This window comes from Anopheles arabiensis, chromosome 2 (assembly GCF_016920715.1).
Source record: "Anopheles arabiensis isolate DONGOLA chromosome 2, AaraD3, whole genome shotgun sequence".
NCBI lineage: Eukaryota > Metazoa > Arthropoda > Insecta > Diptera > Culicidae > Anopheles > Anopheles arabiensis.
In genome coordinates, this window is record NC_053517.1 from 53,509,906 (window position 1) to 53,526,862 (window position 16,957).

Genomic DNA, 16,957 nt, shown 5'->3' on the forward strand with positions numbered 1-16,957 from the left:
AGGCGGTTCCCCTAATCAAGCTACCGGTAACGTGAACGTTGGTGCTAATGCTCGCGTTGCTTCTGAGACAGGAGGGAAAAGAGGAGTAGGGAAAGGAGGAAGAGCGGGAGCGGGAGCCGGAGCAGCCACAGCAACCGCAGGGGCAAAGGCAGGTGCAGGGATGGGGATGGAACTGGGCACAGCAGCAGGAAAGGAAGAGCCAGGTGAAATGGAAACCGATACCACGATTATATCAGGAGAAAAGCGACGGCGGCACACGATACCGAAGGTAGTCTCGGCAACGCACACGATGAATGGGACCCCACGGCAGCGGGTGCGACGTGTTGCGTGTACGTGCCCAAACTGTGAGGTCAAGTCGAGTGGGCCGCCGGATCGGAAAAGGCAGCACATATGCCACGTAAGCGGCTGCAATAAGGTGTACGGAAAGACGTCTCATTTGAGAGCTCACCTGCGTTGGCATACAGGTACGGGGGGTTTGCAAAGCAAGTCGCATATAGCATCTCAATTGACCCACTGTTTTATATTGTTTGCAGGAGAAAGACCCTTCATATGCAACTGGGGCACGTGCGGGAAACGATTCACGCGATCAGACGAACTGCAGCGACACCGGCGGACACACACGGGTGAGAAGCGGTTCGAATGCGTCGAGTGCAACAAAAAGTTTATGCGCAGCGATCACCTGTCCAAGCACATACGGACCCACGGAAAGTTCAAGCGGGATCATGTAAGATACACATATTATAAGAGTTTGGAAAATAGTTTCTGTACAGATGTTCAAATGAAATATGTTCCCGTTAGAAGTCGTAGAAAAGCTGTTTTTAGACTGTTTAGAACGTAATCGTCAGTGCGGCATTATTGCTTTCCTCCGTCTGGTGTAGATGTTTTGGTACGGTGTCGGAGATTAGATTTTACAAATTGACTTGTTGTATTGTATGGCGTTCATGTGTAGCTTATCCTTATTTGTAGGTAGTTATTTATGTTTCCTTTTTATTTTCTTGTACTCTTTTTCTCCTATAAACGATGCGCTTAATCACGTTATCTCGTACACGATGTTTGGGAACGATGCTGGTTGTGCGCGCATGTTGTGTTGGATATGCTTCTGTTTTTGCACGGTATTTAATTTCAACGTTGAGCGAATATTAGGACTCTGACGGTTACTATAAGTCTGGCGATGAGCTCACTTACGAGGAGGAAGAAATCCACGAAATTGACGACACTGACTACAAAATGGATGACGAAGACGATGCGGACCTGGAAAGACAATCTCACCACTCCTCCACAGCTGGTGCATATGACGCCGATAAAAAGGTAACACTCGCATAGCAGTGTTGGGTAAAGGTGAAATCAGAATAAGAATATCGTAACCTCGCCAGGACACGCCGTGCAACGCCGCTTTCAAATTGGTAGAAATTTGAATTCGTATTTCAATACATATAGCAGCTGAGTAGCGTAATAGTAGTACATGTGTACGGTAGCTTTGTTATAAATGAACTTGTTCACTTGTTGTGTGTTCAAGTGTTTTTTTTTAAGAAATTTAATATTGCTAATATTGACAACAATGCATTTTTATGTTGTCTTGTTTTTAAGGAAGCTTTTTAACGCGAGCGTCTCTTTTTCAGGATGACATCGGATCTCCTCACACTGGATCGTCCGACAGTAACGATAGCTCGGATCACAAAATGATGATCACGATCGGTGGAGACGAAGCGGACCATGAGGTGTACGATTCCAATTAGTGCTGCCGTACTCTCGACAACCCTGGAACGAACTCTATTCCCCTTTGCAGGAAAGCCATGAGTATTGTATCAGTTTGTTCATATTAGTAATACTTACCCAACAGGGCAAAGTTAAAGTCCTTCAAAGCAAAACTGGTTCGCAGTAGTTTGCAAATAATCTCGCTCTAAGGGAGGGTTTGGTACAAGCAGTGTGCAGTGAGCGTACCGAACGAACCCCAAAAAAGACAATATGAATCAATCTATTTTTAACGATATTTTTCTTTATCCGCTCGTTTATTGTGTGCACTATTTTTGGTGCGAATTTTTGAATCCAGAAACAATAGCGCTACCAGTGTATGTGTGAATTTACTTAAGGAGACACATTTAGTGCTTAGAAGAAAAAAAGTCAAGAAAGAAGATTTACCCCCTCTTGCGCATAAGGTTTGCTTTGGAAGATTTTGACTTTGTTCGTTTTGAAATTTCGGGAATGTTTAAGTGTTAGAAAAATAGTGAAGAGGAGACTAATCGGAGTCGTAAAGTCGTAAATAATATTTAAATTGTATCTTTTATACGCAACTCTTAATCGAAAACGAAGGCCAGATGTGTAGTAGAATCGCCCAACAGATCATATGCAGGTTTACAGTACAGTGCGGCATTTGACTAGTAAATGTCGAGTGAATGTAGATCGACATTCAATTTTAACATGTGTACGATAGTGGTTAGCGTCTCGTGGTTGAATGCCGTGGTGTGTATCGCAGCAAACTAACGTTTTAAAGCAACACGCTTGGCTGCAAGCGGAACGTAGTCTTTGTAAGTAACTAAGGAAGGCCTCGTTCTAGTTTATCACGCCATTTGTTGATATCATGTAGCGCCGGGCAGTATAAATAAGCAAACGTTTGGCTAAGTAAAAAAGCAAGCAACAACGAATTCAGTCTCGAGTTGATTTAGGTTCATTGTGTGTCGAATTTGCTTAAATTTATTCACTTTATTGCACACCAAACGATTATTGAGCCTAGTAGCAAAACCACCGAAAAAAAACACAATCTCCTGTTGCGCATCCTCGACGGACTTTTGGTAGCTTTTTTGTTGAAGTAATGCTACGAGGTTGTCCTACATTTTGGCAATATAATAGCATGATTGAGCTTTTCCCGATCGCAACAGAATGGCGACGTTAGCAAGTTTAAATTCATAGTCAATTGTTTATGTTACTTGTTAGTAAAGCGAATTACGCGAGTGGCTTGGAACGTAACCGGGAAAGATATGCTGAATTTGCAAGCAAACGGTATTTCATTGGACATACCATTAACTATCAATTTTTTAAATAAATCTCTCACTTGTGCTTCCCTCCTTGTCATAATTGAAATGATACTTTTTACATATTTATTTATTATTACTGATTAATAGTAGGTGCGAATCGACTTCATACAGCAGCAGTGTAAAGTGTGAGGGATACGTGTTTTCATTCTTTTGCGTATGTTTTTGTTGTTGTGCATCATTAACAGTAATAAAGCGTAGAAAGAGTTTGCTTTTATATCGATGTCGTCGTGAGGTTTTAGTATCGGAATGAAATAGAAAGTTTAACTGAGATGTAAATAAAACTACCAGTACTGTATCGCGGCCAATCAATGTAGGAACAACAGTATGAGGTACGGGATGGCGTTAAATCGTGCTAACGTTCATTGTGGAAGAAATAATAAAACTCGACGTAATTTCATGTGTATTGCGTGGTGTATTTGTTTGATTTTTTGTTTTGCAAAAATTTAGTCACCTGCTTTTCATTTACTCCTAGATTAATAAGGAAAATAGAAAAACAATAACCCAAACTTGTTTCTTATTTTTAGGAATTAATTAAAACAGTTTTCGCTGACCGTATTTCAGACACCACTCTTTATTGATTGTGATGGCTTTATCGCTCAACAGGATATTAAATTGCGCTTCTGACGAATGGCGGCAACCAGCTCCGGATCACATCCGGTTGCTGCCGATGCGTACGACTCCAAAGGAGCGCGCAGAAGTTTAACCGTTTGTTGCAGGTTACCACCCAGGGATTGGCCCATCTCTTCCAGCACGCTGCCAAAGTACTCTAGAAGTGTAAATGGTCCAGTAAGGCAGGATAAGGAAAAGACACCACCACCACCTACCAATCAAACTTACCGATATCGGTGGCCAGCTGTTTCGCTCCCGACACGCTCAGCGAGCAAATGTTCTCTATCTGCTCAACGTACAACGCTTCCGACTCTTCCACGACGAGGGCAAGAAACACGTCGGCACATGGTCGGTTAGACGCGTACCGATGGTCTGCCACCTCCAGCACCGCTTTCAGTGCAGCGGCCGGCGACAACAGCAGCGGTTCGAGATGCTGCGGAAGCGTAAGCAAATACTGACTGATGAGCGTGATGTATTCCTGCGGTGCGTAGCTGTAGTCCGGCAGTGTGTCCATTGCCGTTGTACCACCGGCTGCCCCGGTCGGGCCAGTGGCAGCGGGCTCAATCTGTTTGAAGTGTTTCGTTATGGGAGAGAATGCAATCTGCAGCATTGTATCGTGAATGTCCTCGCAGGTGCGTTTCATGCGCTGGTGAAACTCGCTAAAATACTCTCGGCCCGACTCGGAGGACGTCTGTTGGAATGTGGTGGCAAGTTTGTGTAATTCGTTAAACTCGCCCTTGGTATTCAACCGATATTCAAAGCGAGCTCGTGCCGAGCCTGCAGTGAGCTGAGAGTGTTTGGTAAGGACTTGTTGCAAGAATGTTTGCTCCAGCTCGTAGGCAGCCTGTCGGAAGGATCCAAGATATTGCAACAAAACGACACTCAGCTGCAGCAGGTTCCAGTCGGTTTGGCTCGGCTGGCTGGCAGCGAGCTGCTTCTGCACCTTGTTGTACTGATCTAAGTAGGTCAGCAGGTAGTTTTGCAGCACGCTGCCCAATGACAGAAGCGCACAGTTTTGTGTAATGTCCTGGCAGCGTGTCACCGCTTCCAGGGCCCAGCGTATAATCTTAGCGTTCGCGCTCTCCAAATTGTGAACACTGTCGGCAGGTGCCGTACCGACGATGGTCAAACCTTGAAGAGACGCTTCGAGCTGGGAGTTTTCGAGCGTTGGATACTCCTTCAGGAATATTCCGAAGAAGACAAACAAAGAGTTCGCTAGTCGGTCGATGGTGGTCTCATCGTCACAGCGAATATCTTGCTGAGGACCTCCCCGTACCCAACCCTCAATTAGGGAGCCCATCGACACGTTCACTTTGGAAAATTGTGTCAATGTCCAGAACTTGTCGGTGGCTCGTTTGAGTGCACTGCGTACGACACTCTCGCGTGTGGGGTCAAGGTTCTCCAGTGCATCTGCGACGGCCAGCACACAATCGGTAGCTTCACCAAAGCACTGACAGCTCCACCGCAGATGGCTCTTGAGCAGCTCCACCAAATGGTCGTAAAACTCCTTCAACACATCCGAACCGCCACTTTCGCTGCCCTCGATCGCGCTGCTCCACTGTTCCTGCACGAATGTCTTCAGCACCGTGCGGTAGTATTGTTTCAACTGTGCTAGCCGGCCGATTCCTTCGAAAATGCCAACGTATCGCCGGCAGGCAGCGGTATCCATCGAGCGCAGTGCTACCACGACCGAAGGGCTAACGAGAGCTTCCAGGCGGTTCTTGAAGTATTCCACCTGGTTCTCGCGCTCCGAATGCCCGTGCAGGCCGACCTGGGCGGCGAGCGATTTCTGCAGGGAGAGTAACTTTCCGCTCGATGCATCAATGTCGGACTTTTCCAGCAAATCGTCCAGCTCGCCTGCTAGCTTACCCCACCCGTCGGCTTCCTGCAGGCACTGTTTGGAGCTTTGCAACCGTTGCTTGATGTCGTCCAGCCGCTCGAGACTAACCATACAGTCTCCGGTTTCAGTTTGCAGATGTGCAATCTCGCGTTGTACCTGATTCATGCGCTGCTTCAGCAAACCCGACTCAATCTGCAGCATGTTCGCGTCGCTGATAACCTTGGGGATGTTTTTCAGCACTTGCCCGCCCGTTTGCTCCAAGGCTACATTGATCTGCTGGACGTACAGCTGCATCTTGGAGACGAGCGATGATACGAACGCTTCCTTGCCCGCGGAACCAGTGGCTGTCTTTTGAGACCGTTCGTAGGAGGCATTAATCCAGCTGCTGACATCGAAATCGTCGCCGGAAAAGGCACTTACATCCTAGCAGGTAAGTGTTGCGGAAAGTGAATGTGTTGTACTCGGCAGACATGCGATGGGCAGCCGAAACTTACCATTTTAGCCAAAGTATGCGTTCCAAAGCCAAGCCACCGGAGTTTAGTCGAAGCAGTATTATTTTGCAACAACTGAATGCTATTTAGTAATCTGTTGGTACTTTTTCTCGAAAGCAGTCCGGACCCAATTAGCCAAATGCTACGAATCAAAACAAACTCTGTACGTGGATGATTTCAATGCGATTGGCTCGCACGCACACATGCTCATGCCCCGTAGGGCAAAAACCGTAGAGGTTTCGCGAGCTCGCCAGCACTCCAAAAGCGAGTGTTTTTCGCACTCTGGGGAGGTTTTTTTAAAGGCGTTGTGAAGGTTTTTGACGTTTCGAGCGAGTGTTTTTGGCGGCCATCTTGAAACATAAAAAATGGACTTTGGTATAAGATACTGAGTTGACTTCTTCATTTGAAATCGAACATGTGCGAACAAAACTCGTTGGAGCTTGCTGTGGCGAAAGATTTGCTTCAACTGGCCCGCATTTTATTTTGACTTGCGTAGCTTTATCTACGTAGCTCATTCCATTTCTTTCATTTTATCAATTAATCACGACGTATCGAGAATGTCAAATGTGTTGTGGCCACTTTTTATTCGAGTGTAATTTTTGTGTGAGATTCGCGTGGTGTGTTTGTGGAAGGGCTCGTTCACGGTTAGTTTGGTGTGGAGGTTTTACACAATCGCATAAGGGTAGTTGTAGCTGTAAGCTGTAAAACAAAAATATTACTCATTTTTATTTTTAACTTGCCTATATTTTTATTTTTTGCAGCCGTTGCGTTTACTCACCTAGACTAGGATATGCGTAAGCAGTGTACGGCAATACGCTACTGTATGGTGAAATGTAGCTCGCGGCGTACGCATACGGATAAGCAGCATAACCAACTGGAGCAGCTGCCAGTAGCTGTGCCTTGGGATCTGGTTTCGGTTCCGGTGCTGGAGCTGCCAACGTACAGGCAACGATAGCGAAGATCACAGCGATCTGTAAAGCACATTGAATCAAATCAAACCAGTGAAAACTTATTCGTTTTATTTACAGGCGAAATCTATTCTTCTAGTGGCATCATCTCGACGTAGTGTTGATGAGTTTTTGTACCCAAAAAATCACTAAAACTTTTTTTTTGCACACAATTGCAGTTGAATTCAGAATAAGTCCAAGATGCACACGATCGGGATAAACTGCAAGTCGCATTGCTTACCACAAATTTAATGGCCATTTTTTTGGGTTAATATAATGCAACCAAGAGTCACTGCAATCACACGATACTACGTTCCAGAGCGTATTGATGTGGAATTCGGTAGTTCATAGTTCTTTTATACCGCGATCGTTTTACTATCGATTCTATTCGGAGCTGGGAGGAAGCCAATAATTGTATCGTTCATTCCCGTCACGTCCGAGTACGGGGTACGTAAACCTTAGCGCAGTGCGATCATCAGTGTCACTCCCAGTGGCCGATGCAATGGTGATCCGGACGATATGTACTGTTTGCTGGTTCCTAACGTAGTTTCAATGCAATGCGTTCATGCGGAAAACTGTATCAAATTTTTGGGTAGTACGCACGAATCGTGATCCAAACTCGAGGACAATGTGGCAATCGTGGACGACATCATGTTGTTGTGGCACCGTGTGGCGAATATAGGGAACACGAATGCTTTCACTTTTTTTGAATATTAACCTTCTACATAATAGGTGGATTGCATAATGCAGTGTATATTTTTTGTAGATCAGTATAGAATGCGCAATCTGCATCATAAGATCATCGTTTCAGCGTAAAAGTATTTGGTATTGGTGACCATGCGAGCTTGAAATTTATCCCGGCACAAACATATTGACAGCGTGTGCCATATCCGCCATGCGCCAACAACCATCAACCTACAATGTGCACGTACTGATGGACGTATTAGGAGACTCGATATAGCGGAGGTTGTACGTGTTTTGGTGAAATGACCTTGAACATCGCTGATTGATTCAAAACCATTTGGAACACTGTCTATAAGTGATATAACAATTTAGGTGAACTTGAATGGTTAATGTTGCCAGCTGGGGTCGAACCCTTTAGCCCAGGCGAATGGTTCTTAAATTATTACGTATCAAATAAACATCTTTTCACCCAATTGCTATGTGTGGGAGCGATTAAAAGACGATGTAAACCGTTCTAAGAGTGAACTAAGACTAACTACATTTATTCGATATTCAGTGTAACCACGGTTGCTGTAACCAATGGCTACTTGATTACAACTAAGACATTGCTATAAGCAATCCACCACAGAGTCCCCCTCAGTTACGCCAAGAACCGAACACGGTGACCGGATGGCGTAACTTTTGTTCTTTCGTTATCTTCATTCGAATCCTTTTCACAAATATATGCTGGTTTAATACGATCAATCGAAATCCTTCGTTTCTCACCGTTCATATTTAAGTCCATATACTTTTCATGCCTTTCGATTATTTGAAAAGGTCCCTCGTATGGGTGTGTAAGAGGCCGCTTGACTGAATCGATTCGAACAAAAACGCTTTTGCAACTTTGCAAGTCCTTCGGAACAAATACCGATCGTTTGTCATGATGCGAGTTTCTGATTGGTCCAATTTGTTGCATGGTCCGGCAAAGCAGTTTGGCAAACTCTGAGCGACATATTTCCGTCTTCGAGGGTTCCAAAAAATCGCCAGGAATTCGCAGTGGCTGTCCGTATGTCATCTCGGCAACAGAACAATCGATATCTTCCCTGATAGCAGTTCGCAAACCGAGCAGGACCAACGGCAGTTTATCGCACCAACGTTTCGAATCGACACAAGTGAGCGAAGTTTTTAACGTTCGATGAAAACGCTCGATAAGACCGTTAGCTTCGGGATGAAGCACGTTTGAATGAGTTTGAGTTGTAATTTATTTTTGGTGATAGCTACTCAAAGAGTCTAAGTTTTTTTTTTATTTAAAAAAGTCCAGGGAATGAACACACCGATGAGTTCAATCATAACGGCAATTTTAATAAAGAAATCAGCGTCATCTATGTGTCGAAAAATCTGGGATAGCCTGTCCTCTAGTGTGCTATAGCTGAACTAAAAAAATAGGTGGTTCTGGTCTACGATTTGATACATTGAAGCAAAAGAAACCTTATTTTTTATGTGCTATTTTCATGTGAATTAATTGAGCAAACATGCCCAATTGAGTGCATGCCCAAGATAAGAGAGGGGAAAAATTGCCACTCATGTAATTTAGCTAATTCTAATCACATCGCAAAAAGTCCGACAATACGGCGGATTGGTCAGCGGGATGCGATGAAATTGATGCGATGAAATATGTCGAATAATAGCGCCATCTATTGCTTAAAGTGTGTGTAACGAATAGTGGTAGATTTTTTGAATTGTTAAACATTTTAATGATTGTAATAAACTAGATGTTTAAGCATGTTTGCTTGCACAACATATTAAGTAATTACGGAATAAATGTCCCAACTAAAGTTGTAATTCCTTCATTGCTCTACCACGACACGATTCGACAAACAATTGAGATTCATGGACATAATGTTTTTGGACTATGGACTATGGGATGTTACAAGCAATACGGCATAATACGATTAAACGTGTTACAACCACACGCACACTTTTACCGATTGCCGAGGAGCTCAGACGTGTTTCGTTAGCGCTCCTGTGCAGTGCTTTTACGCGTAAGTTTGTACCTTATTCAGATCGTGGTAATTCAATGATAAAAGAGTGTTATTGCAAGTGAGACGAACAAAAGGATAAGGTAAAAACAAAGCTAGCTCAAAGAAATGGTGCGACGTGCTAGTTTGTAGCTATTGAAAGTGATAAGTTGCCGTTTGAGTGGCCCTGTAAGCTTGGATCGTTTATCGCCCCAGCAGGGAATTGCGAATTGCGGCTGCGATTATTAGTTGAACACGCAAATGAAACAGTGATCACTGTGGATAGAACACGCGTAGAACGAGCATCTTTCGGCGCCATATTATATCGCAATTGGGTCTGATCGTTCAGCAGCGGGCATTTGTCTCGCAGCCCAATATCATCATCACCGCTGACGATCACCACACTCCAGACGGCGTCGCGTGGCAACGCTGCAGGATGAGATTTGGGAACAAGATTGGATCGATGCGAGGGAATACCAATCGCATCACAGCAAACAACATTTGCAGAACTGCGCTGGCTGTGGCTGGACTAGGGCTCTGTTTGTGTAACGTAGGCAGTGAATAATCCGTACATGCAAGTTATGCTGGCATTAAGAAGCATTTGTGATTCCTGTTTTCTTTGCCCCCGCTCGGGATAGCTTCAGTGTGTTTTTGGGAGTATGATTTTTGATGGTGTGCGTGTGATCGCGAGTGTGTAGAGTGTGGTTCTGTGCAATGTGTGTATGCGCGTGTGTATGTATGCATGTATGTATGTATGTATGTATGGGTTAAACGTGGTGATTATTACGGGTTCCTGATTGTCCAGACATTCGAGGCCAAGATCGCTTTCGTGTTCTTGGGGCACGCAGAGCCAAGGAACGAAATAGAATCTCAATCAGATTAGATACAAGCATTAACATTTGGTACTTCGTTAGAATTGCCAGAATTGGCCTGCCCGCGTCCGTACTCTTTTGCGTTTGTATTATTACAATTAGAAAAGTGGGCTGTGCGTAGGAGTGAAGAGATTGCATGTACGGTGAATTCATACTATCGGATTACACGGTTTTCCAATGCGTGTACAATAACGTTAGCTTTAATGTGTAATTTAATTTGCAGGCGTTCGAAGCAGTTGCAAGTGTGTGTGTACAGTTGAAACAAAAAAAAAAAAACGAATATAATATTCACCCCGAAAAAATGATGTGTGATTGTGCCTAGTGCCGGGCGGATTTGGTGGATTGAAGTTGTTTTTGGTGTTTTGTTTTTTAGTGTAATGTAAAAAGAATCCTTATATCAAGTGTTTAAGCGTATTTCAAAACGCCAGAGTGTTGGCTGCGAAGAGAGAGAGAGAGAGCTAGAGAGAGGTAGAGTGCCTTTTCAAATGTAGCCCGAAGAGCTGTTGTGCTACGAAAACACAATATTTAGGCAGTTGGAATAAGGGAAAGCAGACTGCAAGGATTTTGCACGAACGCTTAATATCCGGAGAGCGGCAACAGTGCCGCCATCATTTGTTTGAAAGTACCGAACAAATAACAACGCAACTCTGGATTACGGATTCGGCGAAGATACCAAAGGTAAGCATGGCTGTTGAATTTTGAATTCTCCTCGGGGGTCAGCCCGTCACATACGCAAGTTCCGCCATAAGTACATATTGGAGCCAGATGTTTTCGTTTGGGTTTAGAAAACTAAGGCCAAGAGTAAGCCGCAATGCAGTGCAAGAATGGTGAAAAAGGGCGAAACTTTCTGCCAAATGAGTACCAGATGTGTGTAATTATTGCATTTGTTTATCGTAGTTGTTTTAGCAATGGAAACTAAATTGTGGTATTACTTGTTGTTGTTTGATTTTCCCTAATCAAATGTACTTATTTCAACTACACTTCAACAGTCATAACAAAGTATCATATCATTGTTTTCCGATTTAAAAAAAAATATCATGCACAATGGAAGGGAAAATCATTGCCAACCATTTCATACCACATGGATCTGAATCCGCAACATATTCCTGTTAACGGTTATGCTTACGCATCAGCTTTGCGCGAACTCCAATACTGTTTCATACCCTTACGCGGAGCCACTGCGTCCTGCTGGCTGGGTTTGAGGGCCGGTTGGAGTGAATTTTCATCAGCTCTCTCGTATTCGTTCCTGATGCATACATAAATTTTTGCCCTTTCTGCTTTTCTTATGATCTTAGGCTTCAAGGAGCGCGTTCGTACGCATTTCTTCCTGTATTAAACTCCAGCGCGCAGCGGTTGAGCTCCTCAAAATGCCATCGGTTGGAAACGGGTGTTGAATTCTTCTGGTTCGTTCTTCTCTGTTACTCTCTTTCGCTCTGTCTTACGTTTTCTCTTTTGCCTTCTTGTTTCGAAATTCAGAATGTTGTTTTCGTTTCATACTGTAGTAGAGGAAACTCGTTCCTTCAATCGACCCGGTGCGGGGTTTGCTTACGTATTTCTTTGCGTAAGCTACGCATGGAACGGAATGACGCGATCAAAGCAACCATGGAAGGAAAAGGACAAGGAAAGGAGAAGGAGAAGGCTACCAAAATTAAAAAAAAGGGAAAAAAAGTTGGTAGAAAAACAAAAAAAAAATCTCGACATGGCGACGTTTTTTTTATTATTTCTTTCATTCTATCTCCTTCTTTTCCACTCCCTTTGGGTGTGTTTATACTGTTGACTCAGAAGAGATTGGGTAACGATTCTGGGCCGGTCGTCAGAAATACCGAACGAAAAAATAAACACGTTCGACGGAAGGAAGAGCGAGGAAGGCCAGAGGAAGAGGGAGTGGTGGGGAGCGGTCCGTTTTATGGATCGCGGTTTTAGTTTGGTGTGTGCGATGGTTTCTGTTATTCTTTTATTTACTTCACCAAAGCCTCTCATGCAAAGGTTGAAACCGTTCCCCTCATTCCATCATCATCACAGTGGCCTGCGTTTTCTGTTCTGTGCCGTAGCAGACGACGGTGCACGCTAGATCGAGCTCTCTTCTTGAAGGCAAATCATCATCATCATCGTCCACGAATGTGTGTTTGGCGCCGAATGTGTGCTGCCTGTGCTGTGGTGGTGTGGTGTTGGTGTTACGCAAACTCGTTCTTCCACTTCCTCCTGGTGGTGGCGGCGCGCCCGTTGAGATGTTTCTCCGGTTTCTTTACGCGCTTATGTCACCTTGATTTTTCGGCATCACTGCTTGCGACTGGAATCTGCGAGAATGCTTTAAGCAGCCGGTTGTGTTTGCTTCTTGTTTGTCCTGCGTTTCTTTTGTTCGAGCTTATTTTGATTCTCGCTGGTGGAAGCGCTGGTCGGCGATTCGGTTGATTGTGTGCCTCGATACATTTACGAAAAAATAACCAGTTTAATTTGGTGGTGTAATATAGCTCCAAAAAGGGCATACAGTTTATTTCCTAACTCCTTTGAGCACAATGCACGGGTCCACAGTTTGGCATTTCTTTATCAACAAAGCTAAACTGACCGTTATCAATGTCTAGTTGTAGTAAAAGCAATCACGCCGAGTTAAGCATTTGGTTTTTAGTGTTGTGCTTTTATTCTTGCGCAAAAGATTGCAGACTGACAAAAGATTTGTGCGACGGCGCAAGAGACGAACCTCGCCTTGGATGTAGACAGACGACTTTTTGCTTTCGAGCTAATACTTGTGTTAAAGAATGTTTCTCATATCACCCACTAGTCGACCCTTCACAATGATATGGTGTAGACGCTGTTTTGCTGTCCTGCTGTGTTATTGTTGAGTAATTTTAGATCAATTTGGGAAAGGAATGTGCCGCCCCGTGCCACCATAATACATGGGTGGGTGGGCTATGAAAGATGTATGTAATAACGGAATTGAGACCCCCAACTGATCCATTAAGTGACCAACGCCGAGGATGAGATGCTTATCGCTTGCTGAGTGGTACACGGTAGCTTAGGTATTCTGGGCTTGAAAGGAGCTTCCTGTTTTGTGGGAAAAGTATAAGACACAGGTTGTCCCGAGTACTGCTGCAACAGGTTGACCACACTGCGCGTGGTAGATAGGTCAGCAGTATGAGTAAAATATAGCTATCATTTCGTCGTCTTTTAGATACCACGATAGCACACCAAATTCCTACTGTGTAAGCGATGAATGATAAATAAACTGTGACCCATGATGTGAGCTTATCTAACAATCGAACATAATTGGTGGCTTAATTTTTTTATGTTTCCCGTTTTTCGTTGGATTCTTTCGTGTATTGTGATTTCTCAAATATAGTCGAATGTCAATGGACTTAATCATCTCACTCAGCTAGATCAAGCTACTTTATTGGACGATTTCTTTAACGATTGGAGCGATTAACAGCCTTCTTGAACAAGTAAAGAGCATTAACAACCAGTACCCTCTATAGTAAAGCACAAACACTTATAAGTATGCTTCAGTGGTGTAGCTGATTGTGTTTACTGCTATGCTCCTTACCACTGTAGCTTGTTGCATTTGCAGGTGAAACTATCGGTATCCAGTTCTCTCGTCAAACCAGGAAGGGGAAAAACTCTGCAAAACTTTAAGATGTGCAATTTGATGTGTGCAGTGCATATCGTCGACGTGCTTGCCCACTCAGTTCTATCTACTGGAAAGCTTGCGGCGCGCGTGTGTTAAAGTTTGTAAGTGACTGCATCCGTTCGGGTTACATGCTTGAATGTGCTTGGCGGTTGTCTGTGTTACAATATTATTAACAATCCAAAGTTTATAAGTATGTCAACTTCGGTCAACCTTATGATTCAAACTCGATCAATTTACATTCGAATCTTTAAAAGTTTCAAGTTCAATCAATTCGGAACTCCAATCAGTGCGAGCTTACACAAGCTATATTCATGCACATGGTTGAGTAGGAATGAACAGGTTTTTTATGTACAATGTGTACATGTGTGTTTATTTTTGGTTTTGTTACTGAGAGCCACCTACCCTTACAGGGTTTACCGGCAGCTTACCACTAATGTCGATTCATTCTATTGACCCACTTGTAGGACCGAGTCTTCCTCGCTCAATCATTAGAGTGATGCGCCAGCGATAGTGCTATGGTTATATTTGGCAAGTTATGTGAATCTGAGTTGACAAAACAATATGTGACATTTCCATGCCATATTACAGCAACCTCCGCGATGTTCGAATGTGCAATGAAAGGGGCATGCCTGTATTCGTTTGTGGATGCGAAACAGTAACACAAAATGTGTACTATAATGAACTATCATTAACAGCAGCTTAGAGAGCGCTCTTTTGCCGCGTACCGAATTAAACGCTTTCCGGTCACCAACATTCTCTATGAATTGTGGAGTGAGGTGTTCTGATTTTTTCGATCTTTTTTCGAAACAGTACATAACAGTGTCATGCTCGCTGACCACTGAACAGAAGTGAAGAAGATCCACCACTGGCTGGGGTTGGTTGACTTTGTTCGTTGGTCAACGGCGGTTGAAAATCTCATTAAAATCCCCGGTGCTGCGCATACCACCCAGTGGGGAGCAATTCGTCACGGCACGGTTCCCGGTTTTTGAGCGTTTTTCTTGCCGATGAGCGATGCAGCGACAAACAATACGGTTGCGTCGTCATCCCGTGTTGCAAAACGAGCCTGTGTGACCCCTGTGGACTGTAGGTATCTGTGTGTGTGTGTGCGCAGTTTGGGTGATTCCCTCCATACGTAAAGAGCGGGGAAAACATGAGAAACAGCACTAGAAATGTATGGGAAAGCCACGGTTAATGGCGCGATCTTCGACATTGCATAAAACACACCGGATTATTGTTCTCTGTTACGAAACAGAACGGTCATTACAGTTTTCGGCAAAAATCGTTCGCTTTTTTTGTCTAGGTCATACGGCACCTGTTCAAACGGTACATTACTGTTAATTCGCAAAACAGTTGGAACACTGGAAAAGACAAGAACCCTTGCGAAAATGGGTGCATCTGATCAGTGGACATTTATTGCATTGGTCGTTTAATTTGTTTTATTGTTCAATCTGAATGATATAGGAATATATTTTGTACTTACGTATTGTTTCTGTGTAGCGTTATGACTTGCTAGTCGATTTTATCGATTAATTTGTTGTAAAATAGTTGCTCTGGTAATGAAGGAATTTCTTAAGCTAAAAGAACTGTTTTCCCAGTGGTATATTGAACATGTGTGGCCTATCCTAAAGTTTGACCTCTTCTTTACGGGCAGTAGATCACTGTAAAGCAAGCTAGCCAGTATCGTGTCATATCCAACGCCACAACCTGTCCAAGCCGGGCCAGGTGAAAGCTGATACAATTACCAGATTTGTCATCGATCAACCCGAAGGGGGCTGTAGTGCTATGCTGGCCCAGTGAATGGTGGTAGTCGGTTTTGGCAGGGTGCAGTAAATTGGTGTCCGAAAGATGGTCTTCCAGGGTGTGTGCCATGGTGTGCAGCGGTTTGTTGTACGATGTGTTACCATCTGGCGGCCAAAGCGATTGACGAAAAGGGAAAGTTCAATATTTTATATCAGTTTGCTTGCTCTCTGCCTGCTGCTGCATACACACGGCGATCGTCTCTTCTCGTCTGCTTGAAAGTGTCCCGTCTGATAGCGAGATGGTATTTTTATATCGGTGTTGTGTCACACGAACGAGTTGACACTGTAGCCTGGAATGACATTTCCTCCCGGCCTTTTTGGGGCAACAAAAGCAATTCGGTTGGGAGTGCAACTTTTCACTTCAGCTCGCTTGTTGCTCTCTTTCGGTCTGTTTTATCCGTATTAATTAAACTCCCGCCCGGTGGAGAAACTTTAAGCGCACTCTTACCCAATCTCTCTTTGCTGCCCCCGGTCTGTGGCGCCACTACTACTACCGAAGGACGCAGGTAAGAAGGGGCATGTGATTTTTTTTGCTAATCCTTAAGATAGCACAAATTAGTCCGTTTGTCAGCTCTGTGTTTGTCTAGATTGATCTTTTGCCTATTTGCTTTGAGTTTGTTTGAGGGGAATGACTTTCAAAGATGTCAACATTGGCTGACGACGATTCCGAAAATGGTAGGATTTTAGACGCTGGTCGTTCTCTTGCTTTCCTTCTCTTTCTCGCTCTCTCCCTCGCTCTCTGTCGCTCCCCGCTTGGGATAGGAGCGATTCGAACTGATCAATTTTTGCATAAATTGATTGTGAAAGTAGTAGATATGCATCTCGGTTCGGGCGCCGCTATTGAGAAATTTGAAGGCCCTATGCCTTGCCAGTGACAGTGATCGACAGACAGATCGTCCAGCGTTTTGATTTAAATCCTACCATTAAATCTTTGTATGTATGTTTATCTGAGCAAAAGATGCACAAACGTGTTGTGTATGGGAAACAATGTGGTAGCGAAACAAATGTCAGCATCGGAAAGATTTCTCTGTGCTTTGCATGTTTCGTGTCGCTACTTAATGTGT

The 16,957-nt window shown here is 44.0% G+C and overlaps 2 protein-coding genes across 5 annotated transcripts in view; one reads left to right on the top strand and one right to left on the bottom strand.

The window, feature by feature from the left end:
• The window catches only part of LOC120908420 (transcription factor Sp4-like), a 9,323-nt gene extending 5,888 nt beyond the window's left edge, over positions 1-3,435 (top strand). For 3 of the 4 annotated variants that reach the window (XM_040319386.1, XM_040319385.1, XM_040319388.1), the window contains 4 exons: positions 1-464; positions 534-724; positions 1,144-1,308; positions 1,620-3,435. The exon at positions 1-464 is cut by the window's left edge and continues 1,183 nt beyond it. In XM_040319386.1, the coding sequence (XP_040175320.1) occupies positions 1-464; positions 534-724; positions 1,144-1,308; positions 1,620-1,736 (937 nt within the window). In that variant the 3' untranslated portion in view covers positions 1,737-3,435. The remainder of the gene's footprint in view (positions 465-533; positions 725-1,143; positions 1,309-1,619) is intronic. The other variant, XM_040319387.1, reaches the window with a different exon arrangement.
• Positions 3,436-3,579: 144 nt separating this feature from the next.
• On the bottom strand, positions 3,580-6,273 carry LOC120908422 (conserved oligomeric Golgi complex subunit 7). Its single transcript, XM_040319389.1, has 3 exons — positions 5,976-6,273; positions 3,870-5,904; positions 3,580-3,798 (listed from the first exon to the last, which is right to left on the bottom strand). Exons 1-3 carry the CDS (start codon positions 5,976-5,978, stop codon positions 3,629-3,631), a joined length of 2,208 nt encoding a protein of 735 aa, XP_040175323.1. The 5' UTR covers positions 5,979-6,273; the 3' UTR covers positions 3,580-3,628.
• Positions 6,274-16,957: the final 10,684 nt, after the last annotated feature.

What these genes read in the sequence shown, in the direction of transcription:
- LOC120908422 (XM_040319389.1), bottom strand. An exon ending in ACAGCTGGCCACCGATATCG is followed by an intron (nt 3,799 to 3,869) that starts GTAAGTTTGATT and finishes TTACACTTCTAG; the next exon opens with AGTACTTTGGCAGCGTGCTG.